General features: G+C 31.1%; 1 protein-coding gene across 1 annotated transcript in view; it reads right to left on the reverse strand.

Moving 5' to 3' along the window:
- The window catches only part of Task6 (TWIK-related acid-sensitive K[+] channel 6), a 266,763-nt gene that overhangs the window by 60,255 nt on the left and 185,949 nt on the right, over positions 1-20,559 (reverse strand). The window contains exon 2 of the mRNA XM_075354627.1: positions 11,293-11,448. Within this exon, the coding sequence (XP_075210742.1) occupies positions 11,293-11,448 (156 nt within the window). The remainder of the gene's footprint in view (positions 1-11,292; positions 11,449-20,559) is intronic.

The raw sequence follows: 20,559 nt of genomic DNA on the forward strand, positions 1-20,559 counted from the left end.
TGAGCTTTAGAATGATTATCAATTTCAGAAGGGACTTGTTATTAGGTAGTCTTTAATAGTTTTGATTATGGCAATTAAAAAACCTAAATAATCTTTTACGGCGCGACTATTATTTCGATAAAATAAATGAACAATTTGAAGATTATTCTTCCTACATAAGTTACAAAACATGTTAATTGACTGATAATAAGTCGGCAAACATCAGACGTCGATTTTTACACACATTCTTAGAAAAAAAAACATATTAATGAAAGGAACAGAGCTTAAATCTTTTCCAGATTATTTTCCGTAGTATATGTCATGTATCCGTATATTTGTCGGCATTCGTATAGATTCTATTTAAAGTTAACAGAATGCCAACGAAATTCCCTTGATTTTAAAAGAAACCAATCATGTTTTCTTTTAAAACGATATATTAGCGTACGCAGAGAGCTAAAAAATATTTTCGGGTAATTCTAAAGTATGTTTATGAGTTAAAAAGAAAGAATGAAAATTTATTAAATGATAAACAGTTAAAAGATTTTCTTGGTTTAATTTGAGGATTATAGTCTTTCTAATACCCTGAAAGCCTTTTGTCTTAAAAAAATCTTTAAATTTTTATCTTTTTCTTGAAGAGTAATTTATGTCCGAAATGACTGTAATGAACGATTTGATTTGTAATAAATCTTAGAAAATTGTGAGAATGACCAAAAGTTTGAAGATGGTCGTCAAGATTCCCAGGGTGATGTAAAAAGACTGAAGTGTTCAGTGGAAGTAGTACTACCAGGTTCCAATGTGAATAATGAAGATGATTTAAACTACAAAGGAAACTGAGATTAAACATAATTGGCTTAGGTTCTAAGTGGTGAAATTCTTATGAATGGTTAACAAACAAACAAAATTTAAAGTTTTATAGATGTAGTTGACCTTCTTCAGGCCAACATTTCAAATACGTAGAAGAAGGTGATCAATGCGTAAGATCAAATAGGATTTGTTAAAAATCCAAAACTATTAATTATCCGAGATTTTAAAGGAAAGACCGTACTAGGAACAACTGTAATGATTAATTATATTAGTGCTTAACTGCAGCTACCACCGGGGCTACTGTAGTAGACAAACTATTTATTCACAGCTTCAGTTACCACAACATAAAGCAATTTCCTCTAACATTCTTGAACTTTCTCTAAGTGAATGACAGAAGCCATGTGAGAGTATAAACTTAAAAGTATAAATGAGATGAACATGCCTAGCCTCAGCTAAGAATGAAAAAAAAGCTAATACTTCTATGTCAAAGTGTTTCTAAAAAAACGGTTGATTTCTACGTATGGAAAGAAATTATTGCTTACACAAAATGAATCGTAATAGTATTTGATCGTATACAGTAAGTAATTAATATTTTTTTATATATCTAATATATATATATTTTTTACTCATAGATTTTAAGATGCCAGAAGGTGAAAAACGAACGCTTGAGAAACCATTCAGTTTGATTACAAACTTTTACATAATAGTATAAATTAACATTTTTTATTGCCTTTTATTTTAAAATAATAATATTAGAATTTTTTTATGTTTTTTAACTTCGATATAACTGTTTCAGTCTTTTCAAAGCTTAACGTTTTGCTTGTAAACATTAATATAAAAAATAAAGAATCATAGTAAATTCTGATAAAACTTTACATATAGGCTAAAAGTAAAGTAAAAGTAAAAAATAAACTACACATGTAAGAAATAAAAAGTCAAGTACGGTTTACATAAATATTGATTTTTCAAAAATAAAAATTTAATTTTTTAATAAATAAGATAGATTTCCATAGTCTTCGTTCATCTCCAATAAATGAAGTAGATTACATAATAATTTGAACAAATACAAAAACTTATAAAATAATAGGGTATTAAACTGATTATTTAAAAAGTCGCTGTAATAATTTGATTTAATTTCATAAGGATTTGGCACTGTTGGCATTAATGCAGTTGTATAAATTAAGTTTCTACTTACCAAGATTTTAAAAAGTGAAAATCCCAGTACTTTCGAAGCTGTTTCTCCATCTTCAGACATTTTCTAAAAAAATGTTAATTTAAATTCAAATCAATAATCGTTTTTAAATTAAACGTTTAAATTAAATTTTCATAATAGTCGGCCGTCAAGGATAAAATTAATTCGTACGTCAATAAGACAATAACGTCATGTTTGTAAGATGTTTGCGATTATTAGATATTATCCATTATCTGTTAGATAATAGTCGCAAACATCTTACAAACATAACGTTACTGTCTTATTGACGTACAAATTAATTTTATTCTTGATGTCCGACTATTATAAACATAATAGTTTAATTTAAACACGATAACTTGATTGCTAGATAATCCAGAACTTAGAAAAATTTAGTTTTGCCTCTTTCCTATACAATATCTTACTTGTAAAGACTTTTGTGTTTATTGGACTGCAATTAAGTATTAAAGTATTTTTAAAGCCTCTACTGCCATTTCCGAACAGAAGAATCGTATCATCAGAATTCATCTTCGTCTTCTTACAAAATTAATATAATTTATTTGAATAATTCGCTTTTTGAACACAGATTTAAACGAAAGCTGTTAGCAAAACCATCAAAAAGAGCTATGTAAAAAGAATATTTTAAGATATAAAAATACATACTTACGTGGTCATTGATATTTAGTAAAATTTACTTCACTGTAAACTAAATTTCACGTACATAGGTTTTTTTTACTTATTAATTTTTTGCCGGTCATTATATCACTATATTATAGTATATATTGTTAATATCATTGTTACAGTATCGTATAAACTATAAAAAAATGCTGTTACGGTTAGAAAGTAGGATTTAAATAAAATGATTGAAAGCTGACCATCTGAATAGGTTAAAATCCATTAGAAGACCATTAGTTTCTCACTGCTTTTCAAGATATCGTTTTCAGTTAGCATCATTAACTGGGCTTTCCAGAAAATTGTCAACCTGATATCGGCTGTTTATATACTCGCACTAATACTCCACCACAGTATCCTACATAACGAAGCAAAGAGATGGAGTTGGTAGCTGAAATGCCTTTTCCCGACGATTTGAAACATAACTATGTTGATCCGGACGTGTTAATAGGCTACAGAAGTATGTTTAAGTGTACATTTGAAATAAACTATTTATTGATTAGAAGTTTAGGTTTATGGTAACCCCTTCTCTCTCCCTAACTAATTATGAAAACTCTTTTTTTAATGTAACTAAAATTTTAAGTACTAAAATAATAGTGAATATAATAATAATAGTAATAGTAATAGTAATATTAATTATTATTAATTACATATTTTACATTATTAATAATAGTTAATTTATTATTATCTGTTTATGTGCTTTACATATTATGTACCATATGTTCGACGATTTTTTTTATTCTAAAAAAATATTTTATTCTCCGATCTTGCTTAAATTCTTCAAACAAAAGTTTTCAAACATTTGCTCTATAAAACATAAAAAATTGCTATGTATGAGAAAAATGGTGATTTTTATGTCTTAGCTGTCATTATTGTTAAAGATATTTTATTTTGTAATACGTTTAACAATACCACTATGGCTAAAAAAATACGGTACGACACCATATAGCGCGACCCTCTGAAGACAAATTTATCACCCGCGTTATAGGTTAACCGCATTAGTGATACATGGAAGAAAGCAGTGCCATTCCAATTAATATTGCAACACAATTAAAATATTACCAAATGTGTGTTAAAAATGAGAATATTATGGTATAAAATAAAATTTAGAATAAAATAGTAATTCATTACTGAACGTTTATTGTGCATTATTTGTATTTACCTAACTGGATTTCATTTCACATTGTTTTTTTCGTAACGGTAAAGTACGGTAGTTGTACTGTCTTTTAAACACTTTCCCTTAAAGCCTAATTGGAAATTAAGTGTGTAGTAAATGATTAGGATTGAAAATACGATAAAGTAAAATACAATTCTACTTTATTAGAACACAATACATCTGAATAGATATAAGTTAACAATTAGATTTAGGATTATTTGAAAAAGTAGAAGTTATTTTATTGGCTTGGAGTTCTTTTTTTTTCAACTACATGTAATTTCACACAGCTAAATTTAATAGGTAATAGGGTGAAATTAAAAAAAAACAAAAAACAATGTATTAAGTATTTGTTTATTCCGTTTATTACCAATTTAATTTAGTACTATTAATTATTACTGATTAATTTATTACTAAATGCGTTTTTATTTACCTACTAAAAAGTATAATTTTTTTTTATATGTCTTATAACAATTCTTTTTTGAAGTGATATCATTCTATCTGCATTGTTACCGCATATTCATTATTTTTAATCGCGTTATAGTGAGGTCCTATTGTACTTAGATACCTACATTATCATGTTCTACTGTAATTTATATTTCAGAAATAATTTCGATTATTTTATAACAAGAAGATAACTTTACTATTTATGCAAATACTATCATTTGTTAAAAGTGATCTAACTGCCTGATCGCTGAACTGTAACTGGTACTGATCACAAATATGCTCAGATTTAACTATTTGTAACTTCTTTTTATCGAAATATTTGAAGGAACGCATGTGTGCTCCAAAACTTAAATACTTAGGAAAATTTAAAAGAGGGTTATTTAAGAATATAATACTTTAAATCCCTAGGACTTTATCAGCCTATTAACCCGCCAACTGTGTTTTTTTTAAGTTGTATTAACTGCCAACGTCATTAGAAACGTCAATGTTGATCTGTTATATATTCTCCGGGCCCTAGCCGGGAATCGAACCTGGAACTTTGACAACAAATCACATAATATACAAACTCTGAATCGAACAGAATCCTGAAAAAGATAGACATACTACAACTGACGAAACCATGGCCGTAGCCAAATCAAATACTAGAAAAAGAAAACTGCTTAACAATGACGAACAAATTCGGTACAAAGTTCTACATTGCAACGAGACGCTATATGACACAGATTAACCTGAAAAAGAACGAAATAATGATGACAACACAACAACCAAACGACGTAAAAGAAATCGTAGTCAATACCCACAGCCAGTCATCTACAAGGTGCTTGTAAATACGAGCAATTAAGGTATAAGATTCAAGTTATTAGCAAATCTTAACGTTTATTTTTTTTGTCCGCGAATAGTTATTCATCTGACAAATTTATCTCTCCATTCCTTATTACTTCTTCTGTGTACTAGTTGACAATTAATAATTAGAGGTTATATATCCTTGTCTCGCTTATTCCTGAAGCAGAGTTTACTTATTTCCCCTCTATATCTTGTCATCTTCACCTGTGTTGTTTACATCCTTGTACGAAGTAAAGGAATCGCTAAAGATTTCAGTTTTCAGATTTCAATGGGAATATACATTTTGACTATCCCTGAATCAATTTTGATAGTTTCGGAAACGCGAGATCTTTTCACTGATTTATCATAAGTGGTACTTATTTTCATTGGTTCCAGAGGTATAGCCAAATAAAAATTTAATTAATGAAATATTTTGATCTTAAAAGAGAAGGCACATCGGTTCGAATCAGACTTCATCTCCTTTTTTTCATTTAAAAAAATATGTATATGTAATTCAATTGGCATACAAGGAAGTCCGGATGACCGCACCAGATTTTTTTTGTTTACTAGAAATATCTATTTATAATGCTCTTATCCTTAGACGCGTAAAAGTATACATTAAAATAAAATAAATTTAAAAATATAATCACATTTAAAACAATTACATATTAATGGAAATTTTAATTAATCAATGATAAATAGATTAATAAATTAATAAGGAAAAAATCAAAATCCAATACGATATGATAATAAATTGGGAAAAAAATACTTTTAGGTTTTATTTGATGATGTTTAAAGGTGTTGTAACGGTCATCAAGATTAGTAAAATTGTGCCTGTAAATAACAGTAATTTTTTTGTGTTATTGTAATCGGGTTTTGAGATATATTTGTACTAAACACAATGTGTTTGTATAAAAAAATTATTATTCTTTTACTACCATTTAATTCAACTTAAAAGTTTAATTTAGGAAACACCGAACACAATGTTAAACAAAATGTAAATTGTCCTATTAGAATTTCAACAAACATGAATATGCACATTTTATTTATTTGTTTACGTACTCTTACTCTTAGCTTATATCGCGGTGTAGGGCAGCCACCCTACATATTCAAAATAATAAATGAAACTCGAGCTTCATATTGTAGACTGAATTTATTATACCGTATTCTTGCTGTCACGTATTGTGTGGGAATGATATTCAAAAAAAGAAATTGTATAAAGAATAAATTGAGATAAAATAATGACATTATTAAATTAGGAAACGCATTTAAAAATGAAATTACAGAATTATTTTTCATAATAGTATTAATACCAATTTAACGAATCAGAGATTTAAAAAAAAATTGTAATAAATTTTAAAAACATTAAATAAAGTTAATTTTCTATCTGTCTAAGACTCAACAAATTTAATTTTTCTCCTTATGTTACCTTTAAACAATATTAGCGTTACTTTATCTATTTTTATAGATCGCACTTATTTTCAAATTGCTGCATTACTTAATATTTTCTATTAATACAACAAATAATTTTTTTTTATTCAAGATTGCTGAAAAATGCTCTGTTTGTGCGATCCTTGATTTTTAATGAGACTACCAGCGAAAAGATTACGAAAAGTTGTGGATGGGGGTGTATTTAACTTATTAACATACTATATCCAAACCAGGGTGTCTAAAAAGTAATGTGACAGTTTCCATTTACTTAGACCGGCACAATTTTACTAGTTACAATTTATATTTTTTTAATAATTATAATTATGTCTTTCTCCTCGTGTTGTGGGTGTTGTCAAAAGTTACGAGGTTATTCTAAGTATAATGAATGGAAGAGCAGCTTACATCGAGTTGTGATTACTGACAATTTCAAAATCACTCGAAAATGATCATTGCTTAAAATCCAACTATTCTAAAAGGATTTTAATCATTTAAAAACGCGTTTAAATGGTCGGAAATCAGCGTCAAGTAAGCTGTTTTAAGGAAATTAAGAATTAATAAAAATTAACTTGTTATAAAATAATATTTAAAGATACTAAACAAGAGTGTTATACAGTAATAGAAATACGTACAGTAATAGGAATATTTGTAGAATGTTTAAATCAAAATATAAACACAGGTAACCTATCGCTTTCACAACATTTCAGCTACAACAAAAGTGTATCAACTAAACAATTTTCAGTGATTTGTGAAGAATGCAATGTCATTTTTTAGGTGGCACCACTTTCTGCTAAGAAGGTTCAGGAATAAAAGTTTGATTGCAATATGATACTATTCAACTCTTAATTACATAGACGGTTACCGTGTGCAATATCTTCTAACAGATTATGAAAAATAATCATGAATAATAGAAAATAGTAACTAACTTGTAATGTAGCATTCAACTGTATGAAAAAATTGAATACCATAAAAAAAATGTGAGAATTAAATATACATCCTTTTATTACATTTCCTATCTGGTGAAAATCTGGTGAAAATGATGGTCTTATTTTAATCATTTTTTTTAGCTCAAATCTCCTTTTGTATAAATATATATATATATATATATATATATATATATATATATATATATATATATATATGTATTTATTTTTTTAATTTATTTATTTCAGACGAGGTAAAGATGAATTCTTCATGACCTCCGATATAAATAGACCGACCTGAGATAAAAGGTCTAACCAAAGTTAAAAAATCTGTATTATTATGTTTAAAATTGTACCTGTAGTAAATAAATACAGAAATTATTATTTTTATATTATTAACTCTTGTTTTTTATACCTCAATCGTACGTAATGTATACTTATTACTTTCTAATACATTTTGAAAACAAGCCCTAAAACAGTTTGGTATATTATACAAATTTTAGTCTGGAGATTTTCTCTTTACTGATGGGTTTCTTATTCCAGACTATGATAGTAAAAATAATTTGAATTTAGATTGTGGATTAACATTAATTCACACTTTTTTACAGCTTCACTCTTTTTACTTCCCTGTACGAAGTAAAGGAAGTATTGTGATCGTGAAAAATTTTAGTTTTCAGATTTCAACGGAAATATCCATTTTGACAATCCCTGAATCCATTTTGTCTAGTTTCGGCGTGACGTCTGAACTTACATATGTATCTTGCATAACTCAAAAATGATTACACGTAGAATGTTGAAATTTTGGATTTAGGACTGTTGTAACATCTAGTTGAGCACCTCCCCTTTCGATTGCATCGACTTGAACAAAACTATCCAAAAAATCCCAAAATCGAAAAATTTTGGATTTTGGACTTCTTTTAACTACAGTGATAAGCCCACATTGAGAGATTTTCAACGATATATCATAAGTGGTATTTATTTTCATTGGTTTTAAAGTTATAACCAAATAAAACTTTAATTATTGAAATATTTTGATCTTATAAGGGGAAGGCCTTATAATCGATTCAAATTCGACTTCATTTTCTTTTTTTTAACTTTTTCTTTTTTAATTTAAATGTATTGATTTATTAATAATTATTAACCTGTGATTGTAAAAAAAATTCACAATAAAAATTCAATAACAACAGTAAACAAAAAATATATGAAAAAAATCAGAATTTATTAGTGAAATAAAATGTTATGAACTTTTGAAAATGTGTATATGTAATTTAATAGGCGTACAAGGAAATCATGTAGTGTCCACATCAGATTTTTATCAAATAGCTCAGTTTTTTTAAAATACAGAGAGATTCGCATGAAATCAGTTAATTTGGATTTGGAATAAAAAGAAGTACTTTATTCAGAAGTATCTTATTATTGTAATTATATTTTGCACAGATCACTTCAGGAATTGGAAGGTGGAGGCGCCCTCCGACACGCGGTGGGCGCGGGGTGGACAGGTCCTCCGCTGAGTGCCTAGGTGGCCCCCCGTACGTGTGGTGGTTGCCTGGGTGCATTGAGGCCGGAGGCACTCTGCTCGTGCGTCTGATGGTGGCTACTGGTAAGTGGTGTGACTATTTAAGATTTCTGTCTTGACGACTGCGTGGGTGTTGTGGATGTTAGTAGCGTGTCCTGTTTTCTGCAGATTCTTGTGTGTTGTTGTTGTCGGCGTATGTATTTGATGTGCTGTTATGTGTTACTTTCAGCAGTGTTTTTTGTGTGGTGTGTGACATTGTTGGATTGTTATGACTGTGTGTGTGGGCGGTTTCCCCTTCTTCTGATGAAATGTGTTTATAAGCAGTCCCAGGAAGGAGGAAGCCAGGAGTGGAGGTTTAATCGGTAGTGCGCAGGTTATACATACGCCCTTGGTTATAACTGGCGGAACCTGTTAGCGAGCCTGACACTGCTTAGGCGCCCGTAAATGGGGTTCCTCCACCTCTTAAAAAAAAAAAGGAATGGGAAGATGTGCTACTACCTCATTGATACAAACATTCTTCTTCAACGATCTGAACAAGCCTGAACGGATCCAGGGAAACCGTAGAAACCGTAGATAAGTGCAGCTTAACAAAATAAATAAAAGTTGTTAAAAAGCAAATTAATGCAGAGAAAAAAATTAACTAATAAGAAATCTTATATGTACTCGTAAAGCTGAAAGTTTGTTTGACTATCTGTTTCCTTATTTTTTTGTTCTCACGAACAGACCGCAGTTCTCAGAATCAACCAAGATTGCTTGAAAATTTGCAGTATACATTTCTGTTATTCCAGGAAAGGTTTTAAGCCGGAGATTGAGGCTCTAGCGCTCTCGGAGGTGATACTGAAATTCATTAAAGAAAAAAATGAATCTTTTTACTTATTAGTATTACGTATTTCTTTCACTACGACAATAAAAATAAGTTGTGATGTTTTCCTCGTCAAAGGTGTGTGTACTTTAGTTACCTTAATTATTACTACTCTGTCTTCTGTAATTCAGTTTCTTTTTTAGGTTTCTATAATGCCTGAATTCTTTAACTGTTATTTATCAGTTTTATTTTCACAACCATGAGAATAACGAACAGAATTGGATCGGGGGTCCCCTTAGGAGCTATGGAATTGCCCGGGAGGACAAAGACCAGCTGCGGGGCCCCGAGAGGAGTTGAAGAATCCCTCGGTTGGCTCCGGGGTCCAGAGAGTGGAGTCCCCTAGCTTGAGGGCAGGCCGAGCGAAGTGCTGACCGGTTAATTTATTATATAGATATACTAAATAATTAAAATCAGTATTAAAATAACGATTTAGAAAAAGGTTAATGATAATTATTTGGCTAGATTGGACGGAGCTATAGAAAATTAAGCTTTTTTTGTAAAATATACTAACGAAAATTTAAAAAACTTATGGTCATGGTTTTGATACCGTAGTTTATTTTAGAGGAATTGTTTTTATTTATTTAAAATAAATTGGTGGAGAGAGCTATTAAGTGGATTGATAATTCATAAAAATTACAACGAAAGAATAATAAGGTACTTTTTATAAACACCAAAATATTTAAGCTAGACGTAAAATGCATTTCTGTTTCGATAGATATTATTAACTTTTAGGAATAAATGGCTTTTTTCAAAATATACTTTGGTCTACTTAATCCAAAATTATCTGTTTCAAATTTATGGACACCAAAAAAAAAAAAAACCGCTGGTAGCTATTATTGTTTCTTGAAAACCCTTTTATCCTTTTTTTAAGGAGCTACAAGAAATATTTTTATATTTCAAAGAGAAAATTTGTTAGTATAAAGAATATTTAACAATATAGACTAGGTTATCATATTATTAAGATGTTTTAAACTAAATTAGTTTCGTTTTATTTTGTTTCAATTAAGGTTTAATAACAATTTAAAAAAATAAATTATAACTAAAAAGTTGTGATAAAATAAGTTAAAAAATAATTAAAAAAACAATTAAATATATTCAATAAATATAAGATCAGTGTTGTATTACTTGAATAGGTGAAATCAGCCTTTGACTAATTATACGCTACTCTAATGATATTTCTTTTTGCATGTTAGTAACGAATTTACTAACAAATTTACTAAAAACGTTATTCAGCTGTTAAGAAGTATTTAGCCTAGATTAATACAACATATTTACATATTCTGAAATTACCACAGGCACTTGGATCTACTGTCAGATACCTGTTATGATAGATCATTTTTTAATATGAATGATGCTAATTGGTGTTTGAAATTTAAGGTTTCCCTGCAGAAAGACTCTACTACAGAAGTCAACAGAGTGGCAGTGTATAGACTGTGTACATTATATTTCAATGGTTTTTTAGATCTAAATAATATAAAAATGATAAATTAAAATTACCTATCGTAGTGAGCACGGTGGTGGCGTAGTAGAAGGCACCGGCAAACTTCCACTGTTGCCCGGCTTTGTGCGGCTCCGTCTTCAGGACTACCGTTTCCATAACTCGAAAATCATCTGGAGATATGTTATATTTCTTGATAACCATTTTTTCGATTGCTGAAACAAAAAACCAAAATTAATAATAAAATAAAAAATAAGATGATAAAAATAATTTTAATTTTTTATAAAAACAAATTCTTTCATAACTTCAATAAAAATATTTTACATTTATATTTAGGTTTTTGTCATTTTGATGATAAAATAAATTGTATCCTGTAATACTGTAACACTGTATCCTGGTAATAGAAAACTAATTTTAATCTAAAAATCGCCTAGGCAGCAGTAAGGTAAATTCTTTTTAATTTAAAAAATGGTATTTTATCTTTTATAAAAATCTACTCTAATTCTGCGATAATTATAATGTACCAAGTAGTCTATGTTACTGTATTTTCAATAGAATCTGTTAAAATTATCGAATTGTACCGAAAAAGTCCTTGTACCATAATTTAAAAAATATATGTTAATGTCACATATTTTTTTTGTCTTCAGTCATTTGACTGGTTTGATGCAGGTCTCCAAGATTTCCTATTTAGTGCCAGTCATTTCACTTCCGTATACCCCCTACATCCTACATCCCTAACAATTTGTTTTACATATTCCAAACGTTGCCTGCCTGCACAATTTTTCCTTTTTACCTGTACCTTCAATATTAAAGCGACTATTCCAGCATGCCTTAATATGTGGTCTATAAGTTTCTTTTAACTATATTTTTCCAAATGCTTCTTTCTTCATCAATTTGCCGCAACAGCTCTTCAGCTGAAACTTCATCAACCCATCTGAGTTTTAACATTCTCCTATAGGACCACATTTCAAAAGCTTCTAATATTTTCTTCTCAGGTACTCCGATAGTCCAAGTTTCACTTCCATATAAAGTTACGCTCCAAACATATACTTTCAAAAATCTTTTCCTGACATTTAAATTAATTTTTGATGAAAACAAATTATATTTCAGACTGAAAGCTTGTTTCTTCTGTGCTAGTCGGCATTTTATATCCCTCCTGCTTCGTCCATCTTTAGTAATTCTACTTCCCAAATAATAAAATTCTTCTACCCCGTAATCTTTTCTCTTCCTCTTTTTATATTTAGTGGACCATCTACATTATTTCTACTATATTCCATTACTTTCGTTTTGTTCTTGTTTATTTGCATGCGGTAGTTCTTGCGAAGGACTCATCCATGCAGTTCATTGTTTCTTCTAAATATTTTTTACTCTCATCATTAGCAATTTGTAGCATCTTTATATTTTCACCTTGTACTGTTACTCCGGATCTAAATTGGTTCTTTAACATCATTAACTGGTAGTTTTAGTCACATATTAATGTACACAAAAATTTAACACTTAAAAACTCTGCAAATATAGATATTAAATTTATAGTGAACGCTGAGCTCTATTGATATTCTATGTCGATTTATATTAGCCTTGTGATTCTGGCTCACATTACCATTTCATAAATAAAGAATGATTGATTTATTTATATTAGTAGAATTATAGTAACTTAAAACGTGAATGATAATTCAAACGAAAACAGCAGTGGTTACATACAAAGTAAATTTAATTCCATTCAAATAATTACTAATTAATAAATTACCAACGAAAAATTCTGTATTTTTTTACATGAAGGTTTCGTTCATAAATAATTACTAAAAGAAATAAAAAACAACTGTATAACATTACGTTGAATTTCATTCAGCTAGCAAATTCATAATTTTCAAAAAATACTGTCAACTTTTTTTTATAATATTACAAATTAATAATAGCTACATGCTCTTCAGTTAGTGAATAAATAGTTTAATTTCTTTTACAGAATAGAATCGAAATCTTGAAATTACGTTACCTGGTTACTTTTATCAAAAGTAAAGACTTTTTTTTAATAGAAGGAAAGGAAGTTTTTATTCATTTTTTTAACTTCATCCTATTAATATCTATTTTCCTATTAAATATTCTGCGTTTTTTGGCTTTTTGGCGATATTTGTTTTATTCTTCTTAGATTTTTTGTCGGTATTTTATCTACCTTGACATTGTAGTACGGATAAATAGTCCAAAATTACTAGTCACCTAACCTGGAGACTTAGAATTAGTTGGTTTTTAACACACATCAAAAAATTATTTTGATTTATTTACAGTAACTATATATAGTGCCTGATTTTCAAATTTAATAATGAATTCAGAACAAATTGTTCCTATTGAATGAATTATGACTATTATTATATCTCTGTTATTTTTTTAAATTTCCCTTTTACAACCCATCGACCTTTTTTCTTAATCTTTCACTAACGATTGTTTGCTACCTTGATTAATTGGTTGTTATCTTGGTGTGATCAAATACTACAACTACATCAGAAATGGTGATGAGATGTTATTTAACCAGTGATCCATACGCCAAATCAAACACTGTTTCATGAATAACATTTTTTTACGAAATCATGTAGCAAGCGATTCGTTTTTAGGATCTAACTCAAAAGTTAAATCCTCCTTGTACTCGGGTCCAGGTAAAACACAATATATATTCCAGTTACACAAATTAGTACACTTATTCTTATTAATACTTGGTAAATAAATTTGTCTGTGCGTGCGGGAGCATGTGCATGTGTGTGTTATCTTTTTTGTTATCTTATAATCTCGGATGTATTTGAACCAGTAACACAAAAAAAGAAAGGAGAGGAGGGAGATAATGTGTGTGTGTGCGTATATGTGCATGTGTGTGCGCGCGTGTGTGTCTCTCTCTGTGTGTATGTGTGTGTAAGCATTAATTTTCTTTTTTGGCATAATTCATCTTTTCAAGTATTAACGTATAGTGTAGTCCCAGGGGATCTGAATATGAGAATGTAATGTAAGTATTGCAATTTCATGTTAATTTTATGAAATATTCAAAATAGGTTACTGAATAACAGAAAAGAATATCATACATATATCACTAAATCTTAATCATATATATAAATGATCATAAATTAATTTTTTGGGGAATTTTTCTTTTAACACATTTCATGATATAATATTTGTTAATTTTTGCTAATTACGAGGATTTTTGTTTTATCTTTATTTATGTTTAAAAAATAATATATTATTAATTTTTTTTAGTTGTTTGGCCGCTTTCAAAGCCGACCAATCTTGTTAATCAAAAAAATTAATGATATTAAATAATTTATTTATTTTTTAATCTTCGTACAGATCAATTCTCTCTATTATTAATGATCAAACAGCTAGCGGAAACAATTATTTTTATTTGATGAAAACTTTTTTAATATATATATATATATATATATAATATATTTATAAATTTACTATTAGATATATGAAGGGCAGAACTTACCTACCGAACCTAGTGTAAATGGTATACATGGGAAAAAGTATAAGCATAATTTGCATATTTTTTTTTGGTGGGAATTTTTTTTCAACCGTAAAGATGAGGATGTTCTGAGGTCATTTTTCTGAAGAGGACTTCACTGAAGAGGATTTAGGAGAAGTCGCTGTCTCCGTTGTTCATATTGCCGGGAGGCAGGCTTGGCTCGTGTACTGAACGGATGGTATTGTACGTCTGCGGGCGAACAGATCCTGTGATCAGGATCATTGTGCCCAAACCTGTGGGGAAACGTGAACTTACGTAACGGAATGCAAGAATGGCGTGAGTTTCAATATTTCTCCCTACAGATCGCAGAGCCTGGAGAATGTCCCTTGCTGCTGTATCGTTCTATTATCGGGCGGATTTCATCGGTTATTTAGTGGCGGTTATAAATTTTCAGTTTTATTTATGGACGGATTTGGTAATTTGCGTTCCTATCCGTATGGACCAGCCTGAAATTTATTTACTGGTTCTGACCATGAGAGACTTTTGAGCCTAGTTATCTCTGCGTGATTCCTTTTCAGTCCATCCACTGAAGTCCTTTCGGTACCAGCACCTGTGGGCTAGCAGGAGCACGTGTCTTGTATGTGAAAACATGAACTTGTAACTACGGAGTCGCAGAGGTCTACTCCGGCTGTTTTGGAGAGGGGAACTTTGCTAGTAAAGGCTGCTTGCCGTTTGGACGTATGCAGACCTCCTGCGTAATGTTAACGAGACAGTCTCCAAGGAAGATATTGGCGATGTTCTCTCGTTACGAAAGGGTGCTGGCGACGAACTTTTCATAAGGGTGAAGGGTGCCGATTTGAAATCTGTGCTGAGTAGAAAAGCCAAGGAGCTTTGTGTGTACCTGAAATCGCGGGAGGGCCGCCGGACCGTGGTACACCTCCCAGACATCACGTGAAAGACCTAAGAGGAGGAAATTGTGGAGACAGTAGTGAGCTTGGTGGATGTGTCCTGTGACTTTCAGTGATCTTAATTCGACCGGTTTTCGGAGAGACGCACAATGCTACCATCGTTACCACCTATGAAGCAGCGAGGAAAGTAGTCGATCACAGGATAAGGATCGGATGCTTACATTGCCGAACCCGCATACGAGATCCTGAGGACAAATGAGTTTAGTGTTGGGGATGGGTCATATGTTGCCGGGGAGTTGATGTTTTAACTTATGTTTTAACTGTGGACATGCAGGACATCTCCGTAGATGTCCTGCATGTCCGTAGATGTCCTGCTCAGTGCAGGAATCCAATGACGAGTGTGGCTGGAAAGAGGGTTAAAGACTGGAGTAGTGTTCTGACCATGTATGAAGTTCCTCAGTTTCACATCGAGGAGTTGGACGGTGCTGAGGAGTTAGAAGCACTGTCAACGTTTGTTTTGACCATCCTGCAGGGAGAGTGTTGTGGTTTCTAGACGTCTGCGGTGGTGACTGGGCGGGGTAGCAACGGGGTATCGGACAGCCACCTGTGAAGTGGTCGTCTGTCCGCACTTGTGTGGGTGGATGCCGATGATGAAGCACGGGAACTCTGGCACCTCAGAGCAGTTAAGTCCCGAAGATTCCAAGCGGGGTCAGTTATTTTTGGGTCGCGGAAGCGACCCAAAAAGAGGTCTTTTGCTCCAGCAGGAGAGTTGGTGAGATAGGAGGTTTAGTTGGTAGTGCGAAAAAATACATACGCAACTTTAATAACATCTTGCGGAACCTGTTAGTGATCTCGACATTTTGCCCTTAAATGGGGTACCTCCGACTCACCCAAAAAAAATTCCTATCGGACTCAGAAAAATCGAACACAGAAAAACGAATGGCCAAAAAATAATTTTTAACATATATCGCTTCTGTATATATATATATATATATATATATATATATATATATATTATAATGAAGACGGTTTTTTTCACAGATACAATTTAAATCGTTAAAATACTCTCATTTACAACAACATTTACATGAACCAGTAATCAGTAGAAAAACAAGTTTGGTTCAAAATTTGCATTTGCACAACACGTATTTAGTTTACAATTTATACAAGTCCTGCAATTAAATAATAAAGGGTCTACATGTTCAGTAGAATAACACAGAATATTTTCTCATAATTTGTGTATTTTACTTTTCCCCTCAAATTTAAAGATTGGAAACCCGTTTCATTAAAATCACTATTTAAATGATATCTAAAATTACTTATCTCTTTTTTATTATATATATATATGAAGCCGGTATAAATTATTAAATCTAATTTGAACTTTTTTTCTATTTACCAGTTTAGTTTTGAATATTTGTTAAAACTTCACATCTTCACTAAGATTCCTTTCATTAAGAATGTTATGGTTTCTGTGTAGATCCGGCGACTTAACTATCCGGCCGGGAGTACCATAAAACGTTGTGGTAGATTTTAGAGCGAGTATAGACTGTATTTCATGATGAAGAAATGAAACAACTCCTTGTTGCCTTTAAATTGTTTTGTTTAATATGTCGTTACTCTTGACATAATAACTAACATGGCAAACTAAATTAACAATAATAAATGCTAACATAACTATACTTAAGCATTATCAAGTATACTACCAGTAACATTAATTGTCCATCCGGACGAAATGAAAAATGTGACTGCTCTTTGAAGGATTCGGGCAACGAAAGACCATGGAAAATGCGGTAGAGCGACGAAATCCTCACTGCCTCAACCAGTTACTCATCAGACATGGACCACTCCAGAACATGATGCAAATCACATTTTTCCGGGGGAGTCTCCGTAGACACCGTCTGTATTATCACCTGCACATTCGTGGCCACATCATTCGTATCAGGCGCAGCATCATCCCAAACATCCTTAAATTTCTTGTCATGTAAAGCGGAATCACACGATTCGGCCGAACACCAATTAATCTGTGAATCCGTACCAGGACTCTGACGAACATCAGATTGTAATCCATCAATGAACCAAAGCAATCTTACCGTGATACATCGAAAACGTATTTAACAGGACAAAAACGTCTGTCTCTCCTCCTCCTCCTCTTCCAAATCACACTTCCATCACTGACCTCCATTTGAGCCGATACGTTGCGTCGCTGGTCAGCTACCTCCTCCAAGTCACTCCCCGTAGGTGGCATGGAGCCTCTGGTACCAGCTCGCAACTTCTTCGAGTCCTCTTCCCTCGTGGGAGAGTCACACAACCGCCGTATCGACGAATACTCTTCAACCGGTTGTCCTTTAACAGTACTCAATCTGGGGTCCATCCGAGACGTCTGCGTCAAGGGAGGAAATTCCCTCCTTAAATCATCCTCACTGCCGTCTTCATGATTACCAGTTTGGATTCAAACAAAGCCACTCTACTGCAGGACAACAGTATGGGATTGCTGACATTATCCAAAATGTGTTTTTAGAAAGTAGAAGGACTTTCTGATATCTTTCTACTTTAAGGAACTTTAGGATGTTTTTGAACGTTTATAAAATTTTCAATAAAATTTAGCACTTAAATTTCCTTCATTAAATAAAAGTTAATTGGAATATACTTATTATATCACTTTTTCTTTCCCCTTAATTTCTTCGGAATTAAACTTGATAATGAAGGTTATACTTTTTTCGTATTCCTCAATGCACAGTATTAATGCAGTTTTTATTTTACTATCGAATTCCCAATGCATTAGTAACTACAGCAACTTTTGCAAGGAATCAGTAGCTATACTACCAATCCAAGCCTGTGTCAACCTGGAAATTCTGGTTATAATTACCAAGAATGTTTACCAAGAAATAAGGATTAATGAAGAACAGTAAATTTTATTTGAAAAATTTTAATATACCTAAAGGAAGAGAATACTACTAAATTTAAAATTAAATAGGAAAAATATTCTTCAGTTAGATGAAGTGCAATAACTTGACTTGGATTTTAATAGAAAAGACTGAAGAACCACATGGACAAAAATGAAACAATTTAAAGTGAATCTGAATCGGCTGTTTTGATAAACTAGCAATAAATAAATTTCCTTGGCCTCCGAGGGTAGCTCCAGCGGTAGCTCCTCAGGCTTTCATCTTGAAGGTCCCAAGATTCGAATTTCCGGTTCTGAAGTATTATTTTTCAAACGCTACAGAATTCCATATTCCAAAGTACAGGATTCAAGCTTATTTGCTGAATAATTAAAAAAACAACAAAAATCGCAGTTCTTAAGAAATAAAATCTAATACCGGTAAAAAAAAAATATTAAAGCCGATTTGGATGTTTGGAACGGATTCTTCTGGAACGGATTCCTTATCTAATCTTGAATTGCTTAATTTTTTCACTCAAAACGCTTCAGATTCTTACACAGTGATCTTAAAATCCCAACGACAAAAAACACAATTTCCCTGAAAAATTAAAAATGCCTCCAAATTTTAGAAGGTTAACAAAATCAATTATTAATTAAGGTCCTCTAAAGTCAAGATAATAATAAATTAGAATATATGTATATACCATAAATAATCATAAAGATTATTGCAAATAATCATAAAAATTTATTTAAAACTAACTACTCATCAACCATCTAATTAAACGTAACTAAATAGAAGCAGTTATGAAGCATATTTCGGCTTATAAAAATGTAACATTTATCAATTAACCTGAAATTTAAAAAAAAATTCAATTTTCTTTCTCTTCAAGAAGACAAATATATTTAGATATATAAAGTACATTTCTATAAAGTCTGGGTTTGATGTAAACTATAATTACATTCGGTTATTAATCGATTAACGTAATTCACGGGCATATATTATGTGGAGTCGTGTGCGTTCGGCGGAGTTCTGCGAACCAGTCTAGTACTTCTATACGACGACAGTCCAGCGTGGAAAGTCACAGATGTGAGTCTGTGAGACGAGTGTGCGAGACATCAGTCTAGCAAGGAGAGTATCTAGTTCGATACTATTAAGGTGACGTCATATGTAATTTCACTAAACAAGAAATACTAACGGTGAGTTACAGTAAAATTATAAATATAAATGAAAGAAATAATGCAATAAACTTCATTTATAAACTGTTAGGGAAGACAACAAAAATTGATTTGCAAGTGAATTTTATAACATTCTTAATATAAAACTAGTGGTTAAAAAGGGTTAAAACTAGCAGTTTCTTTTGTTAATGGGTCTGAATACTAGTTTTTTGTTTATATACCTGGGATGAACGATTATTTATTTTGAACTCTGTCTTATGTGTAATCTGTATTTATTACTTACTATTGACATTACTACCACTATTTGATCTGTAATAATTTGCTGATTACGTTATGTATTTTCTCTGTTTTTATGTCATGCTTACTGTTTTGATTATGTTATGTCTTAAGTCATGTAATTGTCATTATCCTGACTATTATTGTGGTTGTAATTACTATATTAATATTTCTGTTCATTAACTGTTTTATTATTGCCACTTATTATTATTATCATTATTGCATTTATCACCATTGCTATTATTATTAGTTTGCCTACATTATTATTAGTAATTTCAACATTTTAAACCAATAAATTGTAATTATATAAACATTCTAAATTGTCAGCAACTCTGATCGAGCCGCGGAACACGCGACAATTTATTCACGGGCTCTGTTTCTGACCCCACTAAAAAAGATTAACAGAACATCCTAATATTATTAAATTATTCTTACCATGCATCTTTTAAGATATTAATATTGCATTCGATAATAAATTGTTTATTTATAAGTTGGTTACATGCATTTTTCTTATTGCAAAATGCCTGGATTATTGGGAAAGACGATAGATACACAAGATTGTCGCCAAGATAATAACGGTTTTACTAAGCCAGACTTGTACAGGGACTTGTTACGTCAGTTCTGAAGAAAAGGATATGAAGAG

The sequence above is a fragment of the Lycorma delicatula genome, chromosome 1 (genome assembly GCF_047948215.1).
Source record: "Lycorma delicatula isolate Av1 chromosome 1, ASM4794821v1, whole genome shotgun sequence".
Lineage (NCBI taxonomy): Eukaryota > Metazoa > Arthropoda > Insecta > Hemiptera > Fulgoridae > Lycorma > Lycorma delicatula.